The sequence below is a fragment of the Dromaius novaehollandiae genome, chromosome 4, assembly GCF_036370855.1.
Source record: "Dromaius novaehollandiae isolate bDroNov1 chromosome 4, bDroNov1.hap1, whole genome shotgun sequence".
Taxonomy (NCBI): domain Eukaryota; kingdom Metazoa; phylum Chordata; class Aves; order Casuariiformes; family Dromaiidae; genus Dromaius; species Dromaius novaehollandiae.
In genome coordinates, this window is record NC_088101.1 from 49,487,224 (window position 1) to 49,514,286 (window position 27,063).

At 37.7% G+C, this 27,063-nt stretch overlaps 2 protein-coding genes across 4 annotated transcripts in view; one reads left to right on the forward strand and one right to left on the reverse strand.

Annotated features, from left to right (window-relative positions):
- Positions 1 to 2,191, reverse strand: part of VEGFC (vascular endothelial growth factor C) — a 261,273-nt gene extending 259,082 nt beyond the window's left edge. For 2 of the 3 annotated variants that reach the window (XM_064510992.1, XM_064510991.1), the window contains exons 1-2: positions 2,063 to 2,191; positions 1,611 to 1,733 (exon numbers count right to left, since the gene is read on the reverse strand). The gene's annotated coding sequence lies outside the window, so the exon portion shown is untranslated. Of the gene's footprint in view, positions 1 to 1,377; positions 1,734 to 2,062 lie in introns of all 3 variants that reach the window. The other variant, XM_026105172.2, reaches the window with a different exon arrangement.
- NEIL3 (nei like DNA glycosylase 3) lies at positions 2,171 to 26,937 on the forward strand. Its single transcript, XM_026105171.2, has 10 exons — positions 2,171 to 2,300; positions 4,758 to 4,873; positions 10,246 to 10,380; positions 11,506 to 11,719; positions 13,419 to 13,493; positions 16,691 to 16,857; positions 20,240 to 20,409; positions 22,720 to 23,122; positions 25,332 to 25,506; positions 26,337 to 26,937. The coding sequence occupies exons 1-10, from the start codon at positions 2,184 to 2,186 to the stop codon at positions 26,511 to 26,513; spliced, it is 1,749 nt and encodes a 582-aa protein (XP_025960956.2). The 5' UTR covers positions 2,171 to 2,183; the 3' UTR covers positions 26,514 to 26,937.
- The last annotated feature ends 126 nt before the right edge of the window (positions 26,938 to 27,063 follow it).

Here is a 27,063-nt window from a genome sequence, read left to right on the forward strand (position 1 = left end):
AAAGAAATTAAACCAAAGCTTTTATTTAGTACGCAATCCATCAGCCTCCTTTTAACATTTGCATCTTACAAAATGTTTCCCTGTAGCCCAAATAACTGGGGAGTGCAGCGTGGAAACTCAGTTGCAACAACTGAGATTTCCTGACCCAAAAAACTGCTGTTATAAAATCAGCTAAGATGACGCTACTTAGCGCCCTGTAATATGTAAGCAGCAATATCAGCAATAATTTTGCCCAACAGCTGCTGCGCTGCCAATTATGTACTTGCACTTCACACTATGGAAAAAAACCACCCCGATTTTCAGAGTTCAGCATTGGGCACTTGTTTCAAACTATAGAAGTGCCACACAGTGCTGTTACCTCTCTTCCCTTTGTTGCAAGGGAACAAGTTGTTCTTGAATACTTCTCTTAATGCAAAGAAACTTCAAATCGTTATCAGCTATCACTTTAATATAACTGTCATGAACGACGGTTTGTACGTACCTAAAGTTCAACATGAGGGTGTATAAAACTGCATGCAAAAGATGAGTTACTGCAGAATCTCAATGAAAACTAATTTGTTTACATGAGTAAGAAAAGGGAAAAAATGGAAGAGAACCTTTTAAAAGGTTAGTACTGGAGTTTCAAATACATCTGCAGAATTAGATGCAGAATTTAAAACTCAATCTGCTGTAACACACTGCACAAACCATCTACTGAAGAATGGCCAGTTATAAACTCCCTCATCATGAAATGTGTTATATTTGATAACCAAAGAACAGGAACTGTTGTTATCTGTAAGGTACTTAGATTCATATGTGAATACATCCATGAAAATTATGCACCCATTTCTAACTGCCCTGGGAAAAACAGTAAGGCAAGACTCAAGGGCAGCAGAAAAATCAGGCTGTTTCGCTTGTTTTGGAACACAATTGATCTCTCCTCCCTGACTAGTGAGTTTAATTCTTTGGCTAATGACTGCCTTATTGTTAGAATTTAAAATAATCACAGCAAAAATATCACTGTGAAAAATAAGAAATGGAAAGGGATTACATTTAGCAGGACACCGTAAGTTCGAAATACCTAACTTCACAATTCAATTTCAGCAAACATAATACTTCAACCTGATTTATTTGCTGCCTTTGGGGGGAAAAATGTCCACTTTTTAGGAAATTAGAAGCATTTTACTCTGCCCTGAATAGACCTGAATATTCAAGGCATGAAGCTTGATAAAAGCCTAGATATGGTCTGTTTACATAAGAAGTAACTGTGAAGTGAGAGATTTAGGCCAGTGTGAGTATACCTCAGGAGGTGGACATTAGGAAAAGGGGTCTAATGTTCTATCTGCGAATACTGGTTCCCTCAAATTTCTTAAAGCTTATAGAGTTTATTATTCTTACCTCAAATGCAGCAATGAAATGAATCTTTTCCTTGTGTAAACAGACTTGGACAACCTCCAAAACCTATTACGTATTTAATCTACTAAGGCTGAACTTCCAATTGTGCACGAAGTATCACAAAACGACATACTTGAAAGGGTGTTTTAAACAATAAAAGGAATCCAGTGATAACTGAATTATGTATTTGAGGACACTAGAAGTTCACACTTGAGAGCAACAGAAATAGGATATACCGTGTTTTCTCTGCAGTGTCTCGCAAAACAAGGCCTGTTGGTTAACGTTCACATGGTTACTGTTCCCATCCACGAAGATGCTCCTCTAAGCTCAAAGATCAAGGCGTGATGAGAGGGCCGGGACTGAAAATAAGAAGTGGTATGTCTCGTCCCCACCCTCTGGACTCTGCTCGGGGCGGGCTGGTCCGTCATGGCGACGGACGAGGAAATGGCTCATCCCTTTCCGCTCCCCTCGCCACCGCCCGTGACAGGAGCCGACCGCCCCCAGGGCCCCCCTCGCGCTTGTGCCTCGCCGCCCTACGGACCGAGCCTCCCCCTTGTATCGTGCCGCTAGGGGTAGAACAAGTGTTTCCAAGGCGTCGCCTTCCCTCAGGCTTGGCCTGGACTACCCCGAGCAGCGCAGCCCACCGCTCCACCGCCACTGCACCCCGCGATAACGGCGCGGCGCTCACCACGGCCGCCCGGCGGAGGCGGAGCGACGCGCGGCCCGGCAGCACCGCCCCCAAGCGAGCGGGAGATTTGAACGGAAGAGGCAGCGGGCGGGCGCGGAGTGTTTGGTGGCGAGCCGTGGGCATGGTGGAGGGTCCGTGCTGCGCCTTGTACGGGGAGAGGCTCCGGGCCCGGGTGCGCCAGGGCCAGGCGGTGCGAAGCACTCAGGGCACCGCCTCGCCAGCCGGAGCCGGCGGAGCGGTGAGGGGCCGCGGCCGGGCCCATGGGGGCCTGCGGGGAAGGGCCGTTGGCGGGGCGGGGCGTGGCGTGGTGTGGCGAGGGGGCCGTTGGCGGGGCGGGGCGTGGCGAGGGGGCCGTGGGCGGGGCGGGGCGGGGCGAGGGGGCCGTGGGCGGGGCGGGGCGGGGCGGGGCGGGGCGAGGGGGCCGTTGGCGGGGCGGGGCGGGGCGGGGCGGGGCGAGGGGGCCGTTGGCGGGGCGGGGCGGGGCGGGGCGAGGGGGCCGTGGGCGGGGCGGGGCGGGGCAGCCGCCTGTGGTGGCGCTGCGCTGCAGCCCTGCTGCAGCCGCGGCAGCCTCTGGCTCTGACTACAGCGTATAGTGTGTGTGGTTCGGGGGAGAAATTCTGCCAGGTTTGGGAAGAGACATCTCTCGTTGCTGTCAGGAGTTGTTGGGCTGCTGAAGCGTGGGAACATTGGGGTGATTGACGTGAGCTTCAGAGCAGGATCATTAGTGTCACTGACATCTTCTTCCCTTCCCCTGTAATTATGGCAGAGCCTTAACCGCAGCAACTGTTAGCTGGCAGGGCCCTCCCCACCTCTTTTTTGTTCATTTAAATTGATATGCCTTAAAATATTCTTGTCATCAACATAATAAATCAGCCTTAGCAGATCGGATGTTTAAAGAGATGCTAGAGCTGGAGAAACTTAGACTTTTTGTAAATAATGAGGGAAAAATTTTAGAATCCCCTTTGTTCACTAAAAAGGGTAAATTTTAAAATATCATTTGGCTTCAGGAAAATGTATCGTACAAGGAAAATTATAGTCGTAGTTCCTGGTTTTAAGTGCTTCTTTGGTGATCCCATAAGCCTGCAAAAGTCTGAAGGAAACCGGACAGAGAAAGATGCACATTAATCTGCAGAAAAGGAACTTCTTTACCTGTTTGTTTTAAAAAATCACTTTAATTCAACCAACTATTTAAATAAATAAATCATGTAGCATCTGTTCTCAGTGTATACACAATATGTAATTTCTCTACTAGTTTTTATCCTTTTTATTGGCAGCATAAAATAATTCAACAGTATAAAACTCTGCTGGGGCTTGTGAGAGCTTCTGGTAGAAAAAGATGTTAGGATATAAATGAGCAGGTCTAGCTAACGAGCTGTGAAGATCCAGTACTCTGGTTTTGATTATGGAGATGGCTAGGGTTTTTTTTCTCCTCATGCCTGTTTTTGTTCAGCTGTGAGAATTTTTATGCATTGCTTGTGTCCTAAGTATATTGGATATCTCCAGACAGAAAGTCAGCATGTTTTTTTTCCCCCTTTTGTGTATTTAAGATAGTGTAAGATAGTACTTAAATAAAAGATCAATTTCTGAAAGAATGTAGTTCAAGCTACTTATTCTGTTTAAAAGATATGCTATCAACAGATTAGTTTTTATAGCTTTGTGTCTTTCAAGACTTTGATTTCTAAAGCAAAGAGTTAAGCTCTTGTAGTTACATAAAGAAATTTAATTCCCCTAAATATACTGATGATCATAGCTTTGTACAGTAAAAGTCACCTCCAGGTGACTTTGTTCACTAGCAAGCAACCATCACAAGGCTTTTGCACTATTTAGATCTCAAAGTGGCTGTTAACCATGGACAAAGCCTTGGCCAGTGCAAAAGAGTCTCTATGCACGTAGAGACTATTTAAGAGCCTCCATACTAGGATTAATATAAAGTCTTGCCTGGTACCAAAGTGGCATCAGTTTAACCTAAAATATTTTGAAGAAGAAGTTAGTTTTCCAAGTCAAGTTTGACTCTGATTTAGTTTAAACAATCCTGAGTGGCTTAAAACCAAAATATGGATTTACGTACTTAAGTTTCACATGCTATGGAAGAAAAGACTTTTTGCCTCTTGCAAATTGCAATTACCATTTTCTTCTCCTCTAGTAGTATCCTACCTGCTGCTCAGCATCTTCTGAGATTAGCCTTTCAGCTAGTAGGAAAAAAAAATACTTCTGTAGACTCAGTGTAGGCTCTTCTGTAAGATACAATGCCCCATGTGAAACATTGAAAGCATACTATTAGCACAGCTAAAAACTCCAGCAAGAGGCATTTTCAGAAGGCTGGATTTCCACAAATGGCAGAATTAACTGACAAGTATTTAATATCCAAACTGTACCTGTTGGTTTACATCATCCTGAAAATCTGTTTGAATTCGTGACTTGAAGAAAAAGGCATAAAATAGCTTGATAAAAAGATGCATTATTTCAGTTCAGAAAAGAATGGGCTGAGTTATGATACCCCTAGTAATCATGACTATCTGCTTCCTTAGTAAGTGGCCCCATTGTTTTTGATAGAGCTGCTTAAAGGGAAAAGCTTGAATGCTGTGTACCTGGGAGAGTTAGTTCATACAGCTACTTGCTGAATGTGTACTGATGCTAGAATCAAATTATTGTAATTTCTGTTGTAATTTGTGTGTGTGTGTGTACTCATTTTCAGACTGTTGTGAGTGAGGAGAGAATCTCTGGTCACAATTTCCTTACTGGACATGTTTACAGAGGTGTGGAGACTTTGGGAAAGGAGCTTTTTATGTATTTTGGTCAGACAGCTTTGAGGTAAGAGGTGGGGTTGAAAAAAGTTCCCTATGCGTTTAAACTGTACATTTTCAGGGGGGTCTTCTTGTTCACTCTCATTAGTTTCAGAGATTTGAAAGTTAGTGTTACAGAGAAACTTCTCTGCAGCCTGTTTTTAAGTGCTGGAAATACTAGTGACTTAATTTGTCTCAGACAACTTACTGTTTCATTCTTAGTTTAAGATCTCATGTAAATGTATCTGAAAAGGACAGCTGTTCCTTGAAATGCTTCATTTTAAACAGGAAATTGCACTATTTAGGGACAGATCTCATGGAAATGCATACAATTGCTTAGCATTGTCCATTACAAACTGTGTTTGCAATTATCTTTAGCTTTCCTTAAAAAATTAATTTTTTTTAATGATTCAGCTGCTCTGACAATAAGCTCATGTGAAAAAATTGCCAAACTTTAAAAAAAAAAAAAAATCTGTGTGTACTGCCTTTCTTGCTTTAAACACTGTAATACCTCCTTGTTTTGGAACCATGGTTTGAAATTTGGTAGGTGAATGGTTTGGGGATCATTAAGGTGTCTCTTAATTTTCTAGTGAAACTATGGCTCATAGACAAATATTAAAACTGTGCCAAATCATTGTTTGTTCATGCTTTGCAGAGCTTATTAGAGATTTGTTGACATGTTTATTATTATCATATGCTTGAGCTCCTTGGAGATACCCTCATGGTAGCTCCCAAGGTCTTATTTTAAATCTAGTTTTCATTTTCTAGTTCAACATATTTTTGTACTGTAAAGGTCAATTAAAACAAGAATCTAACAAAATGTGCAGTGTAATGGTCTATTAAAACAAAAAAGAATTGTTCTTTATGGTAATTACTATAGCATAAATAGGTGAGGCTCTTACATTTAAGAGGTAACGCTTGTATTTAATGCCTTTCTTTCACCTTCCTACTTATAATTATACATGTTTAAAATGAGAAACAACATGACTATTACATTCAAGCTAGTTGTTGTCACTTAGTGACTGATCTTGAAAGGTGCCAGGTCATAATTTTTCTTGGTTTAAAATTGATAACATCAACAAATATCTTACAGTTCGGTGACATGATATATTTCCAGTTGCCCTGCTGTGGTGGGAGAGTGATGGGACTGAAAATGCTTGGCTGAGAATAGAACAGTTTACAGTGGTTGCACTCTGGATAAGTAAAGGCAGTGATATATTAGTAATTACCGGGGATGATATGTAGACTGATCCCTGGTAGCAGTGGGCTCCTGGTTATCAGGTACAGTGCTATATGCTATGTTTCTCCAAGTGTTAGAGAAATGCAACTTAGGGAGTTGATTTAGAAAAAGTATACACACCTTGCTTTAATACAGAGAATAATCATTGAAAAGGTACATCTTTTATTTCAAATAAAAAGTGATTAAGGATGGAAGCAGTAAAATAAAAACAAAAGCCCCAAATCTGATACATGATTGTGTTTAAAGTCTCTAGGAATGCAACAAATGTTTGCAAACTATTAAAGTAGTCTAAACTCCCTCCAGGTGTTTCTTCTGAAGTTTTTAATCTCTTGATGCAACTGTTGGCATACCAGTTGCAACATTCCAGAAGACTCTTCAGTTAAAAGTCCTTCCGAGGGGGTATTAGATTAGGGCCTGACGGTTGAAGAAACCCAGGTTGCCCTAGAGATGAATTCTTAGTGCAACTTTAGGATGTTTAGCTCTTCTTACTGAAGAATAGTATCTGTGGGGAAAAAAAGGTAGTAAGAACAATTCCCATGATTACCCTACAGTTCCATAGTGGGATCAACCAAAGTGCCCGACAGTTCAGTGCAAAGGAATTGGGTGTCCTCTGGGAATTTAGCTGAGCATCACCTAGCTAATTACTAATGTAAAGAAACAAAACATAACCCAAGTTCTTATTTCAGACTGAGGTATACCAGTCATCTTTCCCTGGTCATGTTGTGGTTATATAGCTTAGAGAAGAGGGTAAATGCGAATAAATATTTGACTAAAAATATCTAAAATACATGAAATGTGCTAATAGTAAAAAGATACTATAAAATAGGCATTTCTATTTTTTTTGGTTTTGTTTTTAACAAACAAACAAATCCTACCTTATTTAAGGTAGAATTATAGATGATTATAATAAAGGTGGCAGTTTGTTTAAGCAGAATCACTAACAATACTTTACAAAATAACATCGGGTGACTCTTATGGAGTAGCAAGGTGCTAGTCTTACAAGCACACTTCAGTGCTTTATACAACAATCATACAAGTAATTACTAGAACAGAACTGTCTGTATTTTAAAGCTACTCATATTTATGAGGGATACGATTATGGTCCTAATCAGTTTCTCTTGCTATGTATGGGGCTTTCTTAAACAGAAACAGAGAAGAAAAAGCAATTTTTAAAAAGAAGAAGATAGAAGCTAGTTATAAAGGGAGGGAAAAAAAGGCAGGGGAAGTACCTGAAACAGATGTTAGCCTTTTTAAATTCCTGTATTACAAATTAATTGGATAAGCAAAGGAGCAAATTGCACAATAAGAAAACATTTTCAATGAACTTAATTACTTTCAGATATAGGACTTACTTCATGAGAAGGGTTACCACTGTACAGATTCTGAATCTATACACAGTTTTTCGACCTAACAAAAACAGCTTTTCTTGTCTGCCAGGGTTTCCTGTAAAATCCTGGTAGTGATACTGAAATGCTACTCAGACAAACCTAGGTAGCATGTCTTCTGAAAGACAAAGCCATGAAAGGTAATCAACTTATCTTATGCTCTTGGATTTTTCTCAAGTGGGGAATGACTGCCAGTGGAAGAAGATAACCTGGCCATGAAATCCTTTTATACAATATGAGTACTGTTTGCCTGGCTTAAAAATGAGTTGGATGCTTCTGAGATATTGCCATATTATAGATAGCAATTAGCCAATGAAGGAAATCCAGTTCAGTAAATTTGCTATCTGCAAATCGATAAAGTGGGCAGTTAGAAGTCTTGTTTAAAGAGTACAAATGAGCAATGACTCCTAAAGAACTTATCACTGGTACTGTTATTTTTAGATACTCATTTAAACAAGTACATCAAAATCACCAAAGAAAGTGATGTAAAGTTTTAGGAAAATATGAGGAACTTTTTTCCGAATGTTTTTTGAAAGTCACTTAAAAAAAAACAAAAACAAAGATGAAAGTTGAAAAAATTAGTAGTAAGGGAAATGGCTTAAAATGCTTGCATAGGTTGCTGTCCTGTGATACTAGTGAGCTGTCCCAGGGAGGCCACGTTGCCATGGAAGTGATACAGCTATATGAGAGAGTGCCCAGTTTCCGTAGTGTGCTATTAATGTAAATTTTCAGTGATAAGCAATTTATAAAAATTTCTAAAAATTGATAAGGTGCCTGTGTTCTTGTATAGCTGAAGAAAGACAAAATATTCTCAGACAGGGGGGTCTTAATTATTCACCTCAAATCCCTAAAAGTGAAAGGAAAGACTTCCATTGTCTTGACATCTTGGTTGTTAGAGTTTGATAATATGAATTTCCAGTGTTTTATCTATCCTTGTAATAGACTGTGCTGTTACTAAGCTCTTAAATTTTTTATGGGGGAAAAATGGTTTAAATAAAACCAGAGCCTTATATTGTGTGGCACTAAATCATTCTAAAAACTTGCTTTTTCCCCTTAACTACTACTACTACAACAACAACAACAAATTCATCAAATTCTTACTACTAGTTGTCATTGAATAACAGGTCTACGTTTAATTAGAGTAGCTTTTGTATTTGTAGTTAAAATGAGAAGAGTTACATTTTGTCTCATTTTAGCACATCAAAGATAATGAAACACAAAAATGAAATTTTGTAAAATTCTTAAGGCTTTCTAATGTAAAGGGGATTTATGCATAAGAGATACTTGTGAGTTATTTTCCTAGTCATGAACGGGCACATTATAGCATGACAGCTAATAGTTCTGACTCTTAATGCTCCTTTTGAACAGTCTATGGAGCTCGGTAAGTGAAATCATCAGCTATTCATGTGCATGCTGTTTCCTTAAACTTGCAGGAAACATTTAGTACTTTCCTAATTGATAGCAGTACATGAGAGTTTAAAGTCTGCTTAAAAAAGAAAGGGGGGGGGGGGCAGGGGTGCTATTTAAGCCTGTGTAGTACTATTCATGGAACTTGAGAATTGGAAATGCCCCCCACAGAAACAAAAGCTGCCAAAATAGTTATATTAACTGAATTGAGCTGTGAGAAAAAAGCTTTTGAAACACACAGCTTTCTGAAAATTGAAGAAAATTAATGAATAAATGCTATTAGGAAGTTATATAAAGAGTTGACTTAAGATTGCACTTAGTGAGATGTCTTCACCTAGCTGTAAATATTTAAAATGCCTATCCTTCCTGATATGTAGCAAAGAGAGAATAAAAGGAAAGGGACACATGATATTGGGTTTCTTTGGTCATGTGTAGTTTGATCTAGTAATTCTTTCTGTATCTAGAAAATAGTCCACATTTTCTGATACACAAGGTTTTTCATTTAAGAAGTATAGAAGTAGGGCACTCCCTCCATTCTTCTGCTTTCTAGGAGCTGAATGTATCAGGTAAGTGTGTAATAAATGCATAAACAAAATTGATGGGACAAGAATCAAACTTGTCCTTTGCTTAAGTATACTGTCTCCCAGTAGAAGAACACATTTTAAAACGTAAAACCTCTTAAAGCATTGGTGATCTGTAAAAGGATTGCTTGAAAGAGACTGGTCCACTCCTTTGCCATCTGTGTATTCTTCAGTTTCTTTCTTTTATTAATTTTTAATTGACCTGCAGTTTTTGCCTTGGTCGTGGGCAAAGAAAAGCAGAAAACAACATATGGCAGTTGTTAATTACATTGTTTATGGCATTACTGAAAGTAGCTTTGATATGATAACAGGGTTGGCAATATGAGGAGAGAAATCTTTCCTTTCGTATTTGATGACTTTTTGCCCGTTTTAACAGAAAATTATCTGGTGAGGTAGTCTATCAATTCTTTCATTCTTTCCTGGGGACCTTAGAACATATGGTGGAAGACTAGCATTTCAAGTGGAAAAAAAACTGTAAGTGAGATAGACCAGGAGTGTGTGTCACTTAATGATCAGTTTTAACATTTGCATAACAAATTATGAAGACTGCCTGAAAATTGCTGTTTTGGAGTATTTCCAACTTGGGGAGGAAAGGGTTCTTCCCTGGGAACTGAGCACTATTTGAACAAGTCATATGCTGCCATACTACTATTAATGACTAGAATTAATGCACATGCATACTGACTTAGTTAGCTCAGAATAGTTCACAACTCTAAAAAAATAGACTGGTCCAATGCTTGGAAGCATTGTTAAGGTAAACACCCCTAAGAACTTTGTTTTTTCCCAGGGTTCACTTTGGTATGAATGGTTCCATGTGCATTAATCATGATGAAAGCGAAGACAGAAATGGAGCACTACCAGTTTTGAAGATACAGCTTACAGAGGATACAGTCTGTTTTTTTGAGGCAACAGTAGAGTATAGGTAAAGTAAAAACTAATGAAATTAAAAAAAAAAAAAAAGCTTGGTTCTTTTTTTTTTGCTTTTAATAACAATGCGATTTTTCACTGTCTTGTTAACGGAATTGTTTTGAAGTGCTTGGATTGCCATTTAGAAAAAAAATATATAATAAAAGTTCCTAAACATATTATGTTTATGGGTATGGAAGTCTAGTATCTGTTAATTTTTGTATCAGTTTATATACAGGTAAAGTGATTTTATGCAATAACTCTTTAAATAGTATCAAGACTGAGAATTAAATTTGGATTGAATTCTGTCCTCTGATTTGACTGCTGAACCCCTTTACTGCTTTAATTTGCATTCAAGTCTCAATTTCGTAACAAGAATAAGAATGTAAGGGTCTTCATATGTGACAATTATTGGTTTTAAATTTTTATGCCCCCAAGGTTGTGTTTTTACTTTTGTTTTCTCTTTGAAAGCAAATTGGTGTAACTGTTCTAATTAACATGAACTTTATGTATTCCTCTATCAGCACTGTACTTCTCACTGCTAATAAAACTAATAGCAAGCTTGATTTAAAAGCACTTGAGGCTCTTGGATGAAAGAGAATTTGTAAATTCACATATATGTTACTTGAATTAATGTTATGAAACATAACAGCTTATGTAAGTCTGAGACTTCTTGCACTGAATTATTTTGAAACTTTGTGCTTCAACTTACAATTAAGTTTAACCTAATAAAATCGAGGTTTAATAGAATCTATCTTTTATTGTCATGTTGAAACTACTGGACCAGGTACTCTTATAGTTAGTTATGGCTGATGGTCCAAAAACATGTTATTTCCATGTTGAAAATAGTTTTAAGGCAAGGACCTGACAATTATTTTTCAAGATAACATGAATAAAGAGAGAGGATTTCTTGTGTGTTGGGCCAGATGCTAGCATGCTCCATGCATGTATCATTGAGCTGTTTTGTTCTCTTCACGATTTTTTTTAATGCCTCTGCCTGTCATTGGTATTTTCTTGGTTTGTTTTATCTGCCTATATTGTACCACTGTATCTTAAAATGTTATTTTTAAAAATATATTGGTAAATTAGTATATAATTAAAATAAAAAATACTCTATGTCTTACTGTGTCTTTTCTTCCAGAAATGCAGCTGAAAGTGAGCAGAAAGTGAGACTGATGGAAAGCTTGGATGTCTGCTCTCCAAAATTTAGCTGCTTAAGAGCAGAAAGTGAGATTAAGCAGCAGAAAACCCGCATGTTGTGTGATGTTTTACTGGATCAAGCAGTATTACCTGGAGTGGGAAATATCATAAAAAATGAAGCACTATTTGACAGTGGCCTCCATCCAGCTGTTAAAGTAGGTGAAATGTCTCAAGACTGTTTTTAATGACACCAAAGTATTAGGAATGTAAATATATGTTTCTATAATGTTTTGTCATCTTCTCCTCTTTTAAACCTTCCTTTGTTTTTCCATTTCTTATTTCTTAAGTTCTTCTAAGACCTTAAACTCATGTTTTATCACTATAATCTGGTATATTTGTCATAGCACTCCTTAGGACCTCTTTCTGCTACTCCTATCTCCCAGACTGGACATATTTGTAGGGGCTATTTTCATAGCTTCTTCCATTTACTGTGCTGCTAGCTGGGATCACTTGCTTTTTTTTGTATTATCATACTACTTTGGTTTGGATCTTCAAGCATGTATCTGCAAACTTCTGTGGCAAATAAAGTCTGATATTTGCAAACGAATGTGAAATTATATAAACTGTAAAGCAAAGCTGATGAAAACAGTAAGTGGAAGTCCACAACACAATTTTTTTTTAAACATAATTTGTATGAAAGATTTCATAGGATCAGTTTGGATTTGAGTCTTATCTAGAGTTGTATGATATCCATTCTGAAGTGAATGGATATTCATTACAGTTTGGGGAAGGCTGTCTTTGCATTCCCAGCAGTTTATAATTTCTAAGACAATATTGTTGTAGAAAAGAGCTTGGAGTCCTGTTTTCTCTGGAGGAATGTTACTGTAAAAATTGCACTGCTGCTGTGCTTAGTTTATTTGAACGAAAGTTAAAATCAACAGGAGCTATAGCCTTCCTGTGTATCCAACAGCCAAAGTTGGATAAATAGGTTAGAAATCGCGTTCTCATGCGCTCGCATGCTCTCTCTCAATTAATATTATTAAATAAAGTAAATGAACCATTCTGCCCTCCACAGCCCTAAGAATACCTGGTTTCTGTGGACTTTGCATGCTGGTTCTACTGAAACTACAGAGAAATCCCTTCAATGGGCTTCTCCAGAATATCTTAAAAAAAAAAAAAAAAGTTAGAAAGGACATCCTGGAGGTTTATTCTAATGTCCTTTTCAAAGCAGGACTAACTTTCATGTTAAATCAGATTGCCTGGGATCTTATGCAGTGGGGTTTTAGAAATCCTCAAGGATTGAGATTCCACAGCCCATATGGACAAACCACTTCAGCGCTTAATCCACGCCTAGGTATTAATCAAAATGCATTTGGGTGTGTCCACCATGTGAGCTGGCAGAGGAAAGAAAACTATGACTTAGAATTTCAATATTCTTAACAAAAATGTCAAACTGTGGTGCCTTTGGCTCAAGTATTCTTCTTGAAGATGTCATGGGAAAGAGCCTATCTGATGATAGTTAAGTCATGTCATAAAATCCCCTAGGAAACCAAGAGGGAACTAACAGTTGTTAACTCCATGAAGTTAAAACTCATGTTAGTGTCCTATGATCAGGAACTCTTAGGTCGATGTAGAGGAAGACCAATGAAATTTTTTAGCTAGTATGTCTTTCAGGGGTGAGGCAAAGTACACTATTTAGTATTCGCACAATTAGTTTGTGTAGAGTTGTATGTGCAAATATACTATTTTACTGAGATATTACATAAAACGTGTAGCCAGAGAATTCATCGTAACAGGAAGCAACGTAATTCCTTATTGGCTGAAGACATCTGAATGGCCAGTGTATTACAGGTGGTCTTACTGTTGTTGCTTAGCCTACTAATATTGTAAAAATTGTGCTTGTCTTATTCACAGGTCTGCCAACTGACAGATGAACATATACGTCACTTGGTGAAAATGACACGTGACTTTGCCCTCCTTTTTTATAAGGTAAGGCTTCATGTTTCTGAGAAACCTCCAAAACTTGACTCCATCATGTTTTTACTTGTATGTAACCTTCTGGTGGAGATAGTAAAACAATGCAACAAGACAAATGTTTCAGTGAATAAGAATCTTGGTTTGGGTGCTATTAACTGTGAATTGTCAAATGAGGGAGAGGTGGTGGAGGAGTCTAGCCTGTCTTAAAGACTGTGCAGAACCTTGGCATGGTTGTAGCAGATAAGTTTGACACAATGTTGCCTGGCGAGTTAGTTCAGTTCTGCTGTGCATGGGCTGTAAAGTCACTCTGCGCATGTCAGAATTGATGTACATTGAGCACATGTTTACAGGCAAGATAACTACACCATAAAGGTCATCTTCCACCAGGAAACTAAGAATTGCCTTGGGGAAGTATGAAGGTGCGGGAGATAAACGGACAGCACGCCAATCAATATGGTTAAATGCTGACACTTTATTAAGCCCGAATAGCATCTTTTATATGCCTTATCTCTGATTACATGAATCAAACTATACAGTGATTGGTACATGTTCATTTAGCACGCACATCTGAACAGTATGTGATTGGATAGCATGTACTGTCTCTGAGGAGGCAAAGAAACTCCCCTAAGCCCATAAGTTCCTTACTGAGCATCTGGGAGTTGTTTTTCTTGTTCCAAGGACAGTTTCTCACCACATTGCATGCCCTCTAGTAACCTTACCGGTAGGCCGCAAGACCCACTTTCACACTCTTGCTATTAGCATTAGGGCTGGATTGCTCACATGTCCATTTTCCTCCAGATAATCCTCCACATGAAGGTAATTGAATTAATATGACTTCATTTATGAAACTTTGAAATTGCAAATTTTTTGACTAATAGATTATAACTTCTAACAATTGGCTTCTAACTTCTAATAGGGTTAATTTTTTATAGTTAACAACAGGGAGTGTGCCCAGGTATAGAAGACAAGAGCTTAAAACTAGTTTCAGAAGGTAGTTCACAGACGTGTGGGAAGTGTCCTGGTAAGATGTTTGGCTGCCAAATGCAGCTGATGAGTAGGGTGCTGAGATTCCTGTCAAGATATTATTAATCATGGGGAAAAACCTTCTAGCAGAATCTTTCTCCATCTTTCTTGTAATGAGTTGAATCTTGATACATCTGAAACAACTTTTTTATTTGCTAGAGGGAGAAGTTCAAGGTTCTCCCAACTGCCACAAAATCAGTAGCATTTGTTTCTTCCCCTGAAAACCAGTAATTCCTGGTTCATGGTGGCAGTTGCTCTTTAAAAATAGAGAATTTGTCCTAATTCTTGTAAGGTTTTGTTTGGGTTTTGTTTTTTTCCTGCTTGCAGAGAAATGAACAGCAGCAGTGAAAGGGCTGTCTGTTTTTCTCAGGATTTGTTCATGAAAGGCAAGCAGCTAGTCTTTGGTAGGTGAGGAGGACGGCACTTAGTTAATTTTCCTAATGCAGTCTTTCAATCATGGAGGCTAAAAATGTAACTTTTTAATAGACTGCTTAAATTCCTGCTTCTCCCCCAACTGACTGAAGAGTAGTGTTTAGTCTCCCCAGGCTAGGGAAGTCTCACTCTCCAAACTTCATACTCGTGAAACCTACCAGTAAAGAGATAGCACCAAGTTCTGCATCAGCTATAAAACTGGGAGATTTAGAGGTGCTACAGGTTTTTAGAGTGACAATAAACAAATAGATTAAACTTCTGTAGCTCTGTTTACCTATTTTCAAAATTTTTATAATCTATACTTACACAGTATTTGCTATTCAAGTCTTTTTAAGGGATGTTAAGCCCCCAAAGCCTCTTTCAGATAATATAATGAAAATAGAATAGTAAGAGTGGTAGTACTTTATTGTTGTTTATAGAATGTTCTTATACTATAATTATTCTAGTAATACTGTATTATTATTTGAAATAACCCGTTACAGATCCAAAGATGTGCAATCTTATTGATGTAAATACCTGTTGCTTTTGTTTGGCTTTTAAGTTACTGAGTTGTGGGAAGCTCTACAGATAAGAAGTTAACCCCAACCTTAAGGAGAAGTCTATGAAAAAACAAACTGCTTGTCAATATTCAAGCAAATACGTAATAGCAATTCTTTCTGGTTGGGTTACTGGATAGTGAATTGTACTTTCAAAAGCAGAAACAGCTGTCATTCAGTGAGGCTAATTAGTACGGGTGCAGCAGAAGCAAATATGTTGAGCTCAAAGCCACCTGTATTCTCAGAAAACTCCATGAGTCCTCAAGCATTGTGGAGCCAGAGCCTGTCAGAGCTGGGCTGGTTTTGCTAGGCCAGCTCTGATATCATTTGAACTGTGCTTATGGAACTGTGACTGGTGCTGATGCTTGTGTAGCTCTCCAGAGTTGTCTTGGCTCTCCTACTTTGTTTTCTGTTTGTTTTTTCACCAGTTTTATCAGGGGTATGTCTATGCTGACTCCATGCAAATTCTCTCATGAAATGCACCTGTTTGTCAGCCCTCTGGAGGCTGATTAGGTCACTATATACTAGGCTAGTACCATGCTTCACTTAATCTGACTTTCTGCCACAATCTGGGAAGCTTGGTGTAGGCTTCATGGGCCAGCTTGCGTCTGGCATGGCTTGTGCTGAGGTGAAGCTGAGAACTTTACTGGGCTCAGGCTGACTCATACAGAGTCTCTGGAATATCTCTGCATTGTGCCATTCTCCAGATTTTGGGAAGTTTGATTAACCCAGACTGTAGTGTCAGGCCTGAGGTAGCTCCAGGGTTTTTTGTTGGTTTTGTTTTGTTTTTTTTGTGCTGTGTTGGTGCTCGTGAACTCTTTAGGAACACTCCTGTTTGGGGGGCCAGGTCAAAGATTGGTGCTAAATCAGAGTTAGCTGATCCAGCCAGACTCAGGCTGGATCCCTGGCATATGTTTGCCTGTGCCATGCAAGTATGTTTTTTTTCTTTTTGTTCTGTTCTTTATTATCTGGAGAATTCCAGACGGTGTTATCCTAGATTCAGACTCAACTCTTTCTACGTAAGTCTGAAGTACAGACAATAGCATTTATGAGTATCCCTTAAATATCTTTGTGTAGTGATTCAGCTGTCAGTTTACATATGTGGGGAGGGCTTTCTTTCTTTTTCTTTTTTTTTTTTTCCTTTTTTAATGTTGGCTTCAGTTGAAATGAAATTTATATTGTGTCTTTAACTTGTGTTCTAAATATGTTCTGCTTTAGTGCCGCAAAACGGGGTCTCCACTCTACAAACACTACAAAGTATATAAGCGCCCTACCTGTGGTCAGTGCAATGGGAAGATCACTGTATGTCGTTTAGGAGAGAACAAAAGGATGACCTACTTTTGCTATCAATGTCAAAAGGCTGATCCCCAGCTTGTCAATGTTAGGTATGACTGTGATTCTATAACACTTGAGCATAGCTGTCATCTGAGAAATGCTGTAACAGTAAGAGGACATCAGTTTGCAAATATAGTGGATCCTTGTGCATTTTATATCTAAAGTCTCTTGACTTTACAAAAGCAAATATTTTGTCCATTGGTGTTTAAAAATTGTGGTTTCTTGATACTTATATATTTCAAAGGGCCTATCTTCTATGAAATACCTAGTACTCTAACGAAATGTGGGAATCGTACAGAACAACTCATAGTACTCAGGATTATGCACTGTTTCTGGAAAAATTGCCCCATATTATTGGTATTATCAATATAATAGGCTTGGATGTTTACATACCACTGAGTTGAATGGCGTAAGGAAGAAATGTGTGCCTCTTTCTATTCATTTTCATAGAAAGCCCCTTCCAGTCAAATAGGAACAGCTAGACAGCTTTGCAGCTGTGCTATCTTGTTCTGGCTGTAAAGTTACAAGAAAAACTAAAACCTCAGTAAATTCGGAATGCAACAAATCTCGTAGAGCATCTGAAGTCATGGATTCAGGGACCTCTTAATTGTTAGTGTGCTTAGAACAATTTTTCTTCCTCTTTATCAGTTTAGGAAAGTTTTACTACAGGTGTGCCACTGAGACACTTCCAGTTCTACATAAATTGTGCTAGCACTGTGCTAGCAGCAGTCTTTTTCCTTTTTATTTTAAAAAAAGCACAAAATGTATTTGATACCACACAGGGGCAAAAAGTAATGGTTTCGAAAGTGTCTTATTTGCTCTTAAACACCTACATTGCTCTTGAAAATTTTCATCTGAGGCCTCAGAAGCTTGCTTTTTTATTTTGAGCTTTGTCAATCTAATAAAACATACTGCTTTGTACAAACTTTGCCTTCATTAGTACATACATTTTTTTGGGGGGGGAGAGGGAAGGATAAGATTTACACAACACAGAAATCCCTCCCTGGCTCCTTCTTTTAAGACAACTGTAACTCAGATGGCTGAAGGGATTTTTGCTTAAGATTTAAAAATAATCTTTGAGCACAGGTCAGGCAAAGAAAAGTCCAGCATGGAAGATAAATATTTCACATGCTGATAACCCCAATCTGCTTTTTTTTTTTTTTTTTTCCAAAGGTTATAATGAGAAATCTTTTGCGGGAGGGGAAGAGGACAACAATGTTCCAATGAGTCAGATAACTAGAAAATGATGCAAGAAAAAAAAAATTCATTACTTTTCTCTCTCACTTCTAGAAAAGTAGGTATGCTAGACTTCATAGAAATTGGGAACAACAAAGGAAGGGTTTTTTTTTTTAAGAAAACAAGAAAAGAAAACAGTGGTATCTTCCAATTAAAAATTCCAATTAAAAAGATGTAATGGTAGCTATAAAATAAAGAAGTCATTTCTAGTGATATCCTCATCAGTATGTCAGATTGTTGTATTCTGCTGGTCTGTGTTTTCTATTATGCAGTAACTGTTATCAAATAAAAGCACATTTAACTCAAGTGGCAACTAAATGCTTATCTGCCATTTCAAGCTTTTCACGTTTCAAGGCCAAAAGGAGCCACTGTGATCAGACTGACTTACTGCAGATCATAAACTGTAGTATTTCACCCAGTGGTTCTTGGGTCAAGTTCAGTAGCTTATGATTTTGCTCACTTGAAAATATGAATAAAATACCTATTATAAGCTACCTTCTCAAATTAAATGTACCCTGAATCTCTTTAAAAAACAAACAAACAAAAAACCACTTTTTCCTATCTCATGATCCAGTAAAACAGGAAAAACATCAGATTATACACACAGGATATGCTGAATATAATCAGTCTAGTAATGCATCTTTGATACCTGAGTAGTAGAATTGGTTTAATAATGTGAAAATATCCATTTTTAATACAAACTTACCACTCAAGCTCTTTGTTATCTAGCTACAGTACTTCAGTGAATGCTACTGTAATGTCTATTCTAGCTCTTGACAGCACAGCATCTCTGAACTGTCAGCATTTCTCATTATTGTCCATACCCTTCTTGCTGTGAAAGAGATGTGGTAGGTAATGGATATCCCTACTATTACAAGAGAAGCGTATCTTGGAAGCATGTTGAGGAGGGTGACAATTGCAGAATAAATGACAGGTCTGAGTAATATCACAACAATTCCCCCAAACTGCATTTGGTTTTTAATTGAAGTGCTTAAGTTTTTAAGATTAAAAAGTCTCCAGAATGTGCATAATTCCATGAAACGCTATGCAGACAAATGTTTGAACACTTATTAATGATAGTACTTAAAAATTTACATATATGTCTTATTGAATTGGTAACAGTTTCTGTTATATTTAATATGCTAACAACATCTGTATAGTAGGGCAAAATTAGTCCTTGATAACATGCAGTGATTGCAAAATAGTAACTATGATTCTAAGCAAATAAATCTGCCAACATGAGAAGGTGGTATCACTGAGTGTGTCTGAGCACTGGAAAAGGTTGCCCAGAGAGGTTGTGGAGTCTCCTTCCTTGGAGATAGTCAAAAGCTGTCTGGACACAATCCTGGGTAACATGCTGTAGGTGACCCTGCTTGAGCAGGGGGGTTGAACTGCATGATCTCCAGAGGTCCCTTCCAACCTTAACCATTCTGTGATAGTTTACAGGAAAATAACTACAAATAAAATCTATAGAAGTGTTTGTAGAATAGCTTTGGCTCACCAGTCACAGGTAGGACATTTCTGAACTCTTTTTAATGAGAGGAAAAAAGCATGAAGCAAGAAAGAAAATTCTTAATTCTGAACAGGCTCCTAGATGTTAAAAGTATTTTAACATTAAGTACTTTTTAAAAAAGTATATTATTTGTGTGACACACAAGACAGACTTTCTAAGTTTACAGTTTTCAGTTCTGTTGGCTGTTAGAAAAGTATGACCTAATGGCTATTATTTAAATGATAATCAAGAAATTTTTTTGTTATTTTGTGTGACTTTATTTCAGCCTCTGAACAGTTCATTCACTAATGTATTTGTCAGCAAGCATTCTGTAGGAAGGATGGGGGAAAAATACTGGAACAGTCTTCATTTCTCCCCAGATTTCTTGCTGCAGTACTTGAGAATGGTACAGAATTTGAGAAAGGCTGGGGCATTGTGCTGTACAGTATAATGGGATAATAATTAGCTTTCTGTCAATTTTAGTTTGAATATTTTTATTACCTCTCCAGCACTGGGGAAGATTTGCCCTTTAGGTAAAGAAAAAGATCAAACTCTAATCATGACATGCTGTCCAAGCTATAACAGACAGCTGTAACACTGTGTACTACTTGTTTTCTAGCCCTGCATCTCCCTGCACATAGTGGTGTAAGGTAATTTGTAGAAGAAACATCACAAAATGCTAACATCATTCTTCTGTTCCACAGCAAACTGCCAACTAGAAATAGCCTAATTGGCTGGGCATATGGCAGGGGGTCATGTTCTAATGAACACGTAGCTCAGAAATCCGAGGAAGAATGGACATGTACACGCTGTACCCTAAAAAACAAGCCTTCTGCTAAAATTTGTGATGTCTGCTTGACTTCAAGGCCTGAAGGTATTGAAAGGTTGTTTGGAACTTGGATTGGGGGGAGGGAGAGGACTGTATTTTTGATACCATTTTCAGAACCATAAAACTATAGAATAGTGTCTCATAAGTAAATTGTAAACCATTTTTATGTAACTTTCACTAACTTTAAAGCCAGATTTGGGGGGAATCTTATGCAACCAATCATGGAAACTGTCTTGTCTTAAACACTAAAAATGTCCAGTCTTCCAGCTTTGTGTGCAGGTGAGGATCCTATGGACAAGCCACTTCTGTGACCCTTTGTTTTTAATGGGGCAAGGAGTGAGACAAAATGCTGTTCTCTCATTCTTTCAAATACCCTTAAAATCATCAGAGGTTTGCAGCGCGTGTCTGACAGACAGGAAAATCATTGCAGGGGGAGGGCAAAAAGTAATTCCTATTTTTTCACATGAACAAAAGCATTAGGAGACTATATTTTAGTATCCTTTGCAAAGGGTGTGTCAGGGTTTCTCACGGGCTAGGTTTTTTCTCCAAATTCAGAATGGGGATGGTTCTGGACTCGCTTCCTAAATTTGTTGCTTGTCTCTTACTGAAGCTTTACTGCTACTATCTAGACTGTCAGTGAGCAGAAGTAGCTGTGACTGAGACCTAGAAAGTGAAAGGAAGATGGAACCACATGAGTTACATATTGCCTTCTGTCCAGATTTCTGTTTAGAAATCTAGATATTAAGAAGAGATGAGTGAAGTAATGGACTTCACCTTGCCTCTAAGACCTGTTTTGTTGTTGTTGTTTTCTGGGGGGGTTGGGGGTTGGTAGAGGGTTTGGGGGGGGTTGGGGGTTTTGTATATGAAGCACAGAGCTTAGTTTTCTCTTTGACTTTCTGTAGGAAGAGCGAGGTAACCACTCTGTAGAGGGATTTACAGGAAATTATGTGGATCAAAACTCATGCTCAGAGACATTTTCAATTGTTACATGTATTCCAAGAAACATAAGTCTAAAAGTGTGCATGTGTGGGACTTCTTAGGGCTAAAGCTGATTCTGTAACAATTCTTTACTAATTGAAATTTTTCTTCCTTAAAAACTAACCCTCCACTTATTTCTTGTTAGGCCTAGAGAATCATTCAGTAAAGTGGCAGAAATCTGCATACTGCAACTTATTCTTTTATTTTTCTAGCTCTAATTCTGCAAAACTGAACAGGAAGATACTTTTATGTAGTATACAGGCTCTCTTTGTATTTGAGAAGAATTAATGTGTTTATTTAGGCTCCAGGACCAATTGTTTAAAAATTCTCTGGATTTAACAACATGACTCAAAGTATGTATGTTGAAACTGAAATTAAAGATCACAGATTCTCATAGCTCTTGAGGGGACTTTGAGCCATACTTTTCAAAGTGCCAAAAAACTCCCAGCCTGCTTGAAGAAGCACCTTATAGTACTGATGCCTGTTCTTACAAAATCAGTTTCAATGTTTTTGTAAAAGTGTTGATTCATTCTAGATACACACCACTCCATTCATTCAAGGTTGTATCAAACTCCTCTCTTATTCCAGTTAAACTCCATTTCCCCAGGCCAGGAATCAAGAAAAGTATGTCTTTGTGCATAGTATGAGATCTGTTGCCAGCAGAGGCTAATCTTCTTATTCTTTCCCTGCAAGATCAGTGCCAGAAACCTGTAAGCTTTAATCTGCCCACTCAGATTTACCAACTAACATCTCTTCTGGAAATAATACTCTTAGCTGGATCTGAAAATATATAGCGACCTCTGCACAGCAAAGATCTCTAAAACTTTGTATCAAAATCCTGTTCCATTTCTTTTCCTGTACTGCTTCTAAGTTTCACTTCTTTAGCTATATGCTATTACTGAAAACAGGCCTGGAATTTGAAAACCTGTTAGATTTGGTGGAATACTATTACAAACTCCATTTTTTTTTCTTTAATAAGACTTCGCATTGTAGGAGTGTTATCTGAGCTTTTTTTAACATGGCTTTGCTTACTTCTCTCTTTCTCTTACAGGCATTAAGATTACCTGTCTCCTCTCCTGTAGCTTTCGTGTATAGAATATTCCATGTATAGAATACTCTTCAAATCTAGTCCTGTTCAAATAGCAGTAATGTTATCCTGAAATATATGATGTTGGCTCCAAAAGTGCATGAGCTTTGGTAATTCAAGAAATTTGGTATTATGTCTAATCTGTGACAGGTTTTGTGATCTTTCAAGATGTTAAGTAAACAGAAGTAAATTCACTTTCACTCTCTGTATGAACAGTTATAGATCATAAATATGATCTATAGACTCACTCTACACAGGTAGATTATAACCAATGATTTATTTTTCCTTAGTTCCACAGATAGAGAATGATGAAGATTCTGCAACCTTTAACAGAAGCTTCATGAAGTACCCTTGCAATGATTTTGGAAAGCCAAGTGTAGAAATAAAGATCAATAGGAAAGCTGCATTTGGACATACAACCCTTGTCTTAACAGATCTTGGTAGCAAAGTTGTTCTGCGAAATGATACACAGATATCTGATGGAGACACTCAGCGTGGTTGGCCAAAAAGCAATTTGGATCAAATCCAGAATAATGTATACCAGTCAGGGGGAAGCATAGACAAGTACTGCTCAACAAATGTCAGGGCTATGGTTTCACCCTCCCATCAGCAGCCTCTCTTTTTCAAACCCATCCAAAAGAAGCAGCAAACTGATCATCTGTCCTCTTTTCTCCAGCATAATACAGGAATCAGGTATGTTATTCTAAAATGTAAAGAAGTCCTTTTATAATCCCATAAACAAACTCTATTCCTGAAGACTAATGGAATGCTGTAGGGTTCAGACGTTGTCTTTAGATTTTTGTCAGAGGTAACTTATTCCTGGGTAACTAAAATTACATTCAGATTTCAAAAGCACTTAATGACTTAGACTTTTACTGAAAAAGTCCTGATTTTGGCATCTGGTCAATCCTGCTGTTAACTAAATGGCTGTTCATAGTTCAGATTTTTACATGGAACAGCACAGTATAGCTCTAATCAGTAAACTGTTACAGTTCTGCCTAAAGAACTATCTGATCACTGCTTGCATAGGAGTGTAGTTGCTGTACACTTAGAGCTTGAAATCATTATGAAAGATGCCAAAATGTAAATTGATGTCCCTTTTTAAAGTACTTAGGTGATGTTTTCTTACTGCCTTGATCATTAATGTTTTCCCTGTTTAAAGAGATGTTCTTTAATCCTTTACTTTTCTTATTTGCAAGAGCATGTATGCATAGTATGTTTGCTTACTGCAACCTAAAGAGAAGAGAAACAGGTCTGTGATGGGACCTCTGCTAAAATGCTGGCTATCTGAAAATTAGTTAGAGGCACTAAAGATAAATTTATTTATCTCACTCTAAATGTGTAAATTCTTACAGCATAATGAAAGTAACTGAATGACTGACCTATTCTAATTAAAATTATTTGTAAACTAGCAATTTGCAATATTTTCCCATGGTATGAACCTCTGTACTGGTAATTTGATGAACCTCCCAACCCTATTTTCTCTTAACTTCCCCCCCGCCCCATCCTACATGTAATTACTTGACACTTCACCCATCCTGAATTTTTACAGTTACATAGCCCTATTCAGACACATCCATAGTCCAGTTAAGAGAAATTTGGTGAGAACTTATTGAGGTTGTCGGGGGAAGACTGGCAGAGATGCAAAACAGTAATGGGAGTGCAAGGTGGATAAAATTAATGTTGGTAAACTATGCAGAGTGAATGTGAAAGCATTCATGATATGCTACAAAATTCTTGGTCATGCGTTTCTTCTGAAATGGAGAAATTTTTTGCACTGTTGAAGCACCAGGTTGTGAAACCAGATCTTGCTTGCTGGCATACTCGGCTGTATGAATACAGATTCTCCTTACTGTCTTAGTAGAGGGCTACAGAGATCTGAGAATGTAGGCAGGATAATTGAGAGTAGAGGGAAGCACAAAGAAATGAGACAGTACCAATCACAGTAACAGGTAGTTATAGCAAGTCATCAATTTAAACATATCTACGGTTTGGGGGGGTTTGTTTGTTTGTTTGCTTTGAAGTTGCACCAGAAAAGGAGGGGTTTTGTGTCTCATTTTAATGAGATGTTGGAAGAAGACTTTGCTGATGACTACAGGACTGTGATCTTCCAGACATAAAACACAACATAAAGTCCCTAAGCTGAAAACTTAACAAGAATGGAGTGAACTAATTAATCTTTTCTGTTTTCACTGTGGTTTCATCACTGCTTTTCTGCTCTGTAAATAGATTAGAAAGATATATTTCAAAGAATATTAATCTTATTTAAAAATGGTAACATGAAAAAGAGAGCCTGTCTATTGCATTCAGATAATCTCTGGCTATTTCAATCATGAGGAGTGAAGAAGCTTTATCTCCTTCAGAGAACACTATTCCACCCTCTCAGCTAGATTACTTCTTGTCAGAATATGATTTGGAGCATTACAGTAACTTTTTGTTAAAGAGGATGGAAAACTTTTCTGTGAAGTGCACAAATATCCATGACCTCGAGTAGTTAGTTGGTATTGTTCGTTTTTTTTTTTTCTTCTTCTTTTGAAAGAATTCTTTTAATGTACACTGGAATTTGTGAAGGGGGATACAATATAGGTAGTATGATTTATTTTGTTTTGCAGATGAATTTAAGAATATGTTAAAATAGTTTAAAACAATGGTTAATGCTAAGGAAAACTGATATAGTACCTGGAAGATAAGCACAGGGTTAGAGTATTCACTCCTAGTAATCATTCATCTTTACTTAAAAGTGCAATAGGGTGCATTAGAAAAGCAAGCTCTTTGGCTGTCATTGTGTGCGAAAGTACATTGAGTGTGCTATCCTAACAGGAGAGAGTGTTCTTTGTCTGGATGTGTTGTTGGTAATACCTTTAACATTATGCAGAAGTAATTTTTTAACCTGTCATTACAGCAAACCTCAAGTTAATATGACAGATGGTATTTGTACGTTAAACACGGGCCATCCTCGCTGCAGTAAACATAGACGCCTCTGCAGCCTCAGAGTTGTGAGAAAGGACGGAGAAAACAAGGGCAGACAGTTTTATACTTGTCCTCTACCCAGAGAATCTCGTTGTGACTACTTTCAAGTATGTATAAGATTTCAAAGCCTGTTTTCTAATAAAACAAGTAAGATTATATGCCATTTGCTTAATTCAGCAGGTCTCCTTGCTGACTACTTATCACAGTATCTGTAATTGTGGAAAGATATGATCCATTTAAAGCTTAAGGTCATTTTGGATACTTTTGCACACCGAATTGAAATAGAACATAATGGTAGCTATGAACGAGTAATGTATTATTTACTGCTCTTACAGCTTTGAAGGCACCTGCTAGTGCAAATTAAGGCAGATGCATAGTAGGAATGTTGATTCAAAGGGACTTCTAAAAGCTGTTTAGTTCAACCTCCTGCTTGAAGCAGGACTGTTACCAGTGTTCGATCTAGTCAACCATGGCTCTGTCTAGTCAAAATCTTGAAAACCTCCACAGATGGAGATTTCATAACTTGTCTAGACAACTGCTGTGCTAATGCCTAATGAGACTGTTCCAGCTGCAACTTGTGGCCATTGCTCCTTGCTATGTATGTTTGACTGAGAAGAGCTGACTCAGTCACTTACCATCGGGTAGCTGTAGATGAATTCAGGACAGTAATAACTGATGCCTTAATTTGAAAGAAAGTGTGTGTTTTAAAGATACAAAGTTAAAATATTTAACATCAGTTAAATTATATCTAGTTACAATTAATGTTACAGAAAAATCTAAAACGACTAATCACAAAAGACAAACTGTCTTAGCTACCAGGAGAAGTGCCCCTTGACACTTACCTGCTAAAGCCTCCCCTGTAGGTCTCCTTCTGTTACTAATTTTAAAATAAGGAATTCATAGCCATCACATACACTAAAATTATTTCTTTTGGCAGTGGGCTGACTTGAATTTTCCATTCTGTAACCATGGGAAGCGCTGTGTTATGAAGACTGTGTTGAAGATTGGTCCCAATAATGGAAAGAATTTTTTTGTGTGCCCTTTCATAAAGGAAAAACAATGTGGCTTTTTTCAATGGGCAGACAATGGGCCAGGTATGCAGATCATTCCTTGATATTGAAGTTTTCATCTGTAAAATGAGATTTTATAGTTATTTGCTTCTTAGGATGTCTTAATGGTATTTTTCTTTCTTACTCATTACTCTTTTTTCTGTTCACTGGCTCATAGTGAAATAGGTCCAACAACTAAGTAAAGAACTGCAGATTTAGAAGGAACAATTGCTACATCTAGTTCTGTGAAAATTAAGCATTGCTTGCCTCTTGCATGCTATTTTCAAATAAAAATATTCAACTCAATGTATTGTGAGATACAGAAAAAAGTGAACTGTTTTTTTCTTATAAATGTCATTGAAGTTTATCAGCACTGTAAGCTTTCAAGTGTATGTAATTTATAGAATGGATAACTCAATCTATTTAAAATACGAATTTAGATTTTTTCATATATGAAAACATGAATTTAATAAAACTGAATATAAATTACTTTTTTCTTTTTAAATAGGCACCATACTTTATTTCCTCTGAACTCAAAATGAAACAACAATTCTTTGTACACTTCAAATCTTACCATAGTTGAATTTATGTGACCTTGCTAAATTTGGAAAACAG

Coding starts and splice junctions, on each gene's coding strand:
- NEIL3 (XM_026105171.2), top strand. CDS start 2,184: ATGGTGGAGGGTCCGTGCTGCGCCTTGTACGGGGAGAGGCTCCGGGCC. Junction 10,381..11,505: donor GAGGCAACAGTAGAGTATAG/GTAAAGTAAAAA, acceptor CTTTTCTTCCAG/AAATGCAGCTGAAAGTGAGC. Junction 20,410..22,719: donor CTTGACTTCAAGGCCTGAAG/GTATTGAAAGGT, acceptor ATTTTTCCTTAG/TTCCACAGATAGAGAATGAT.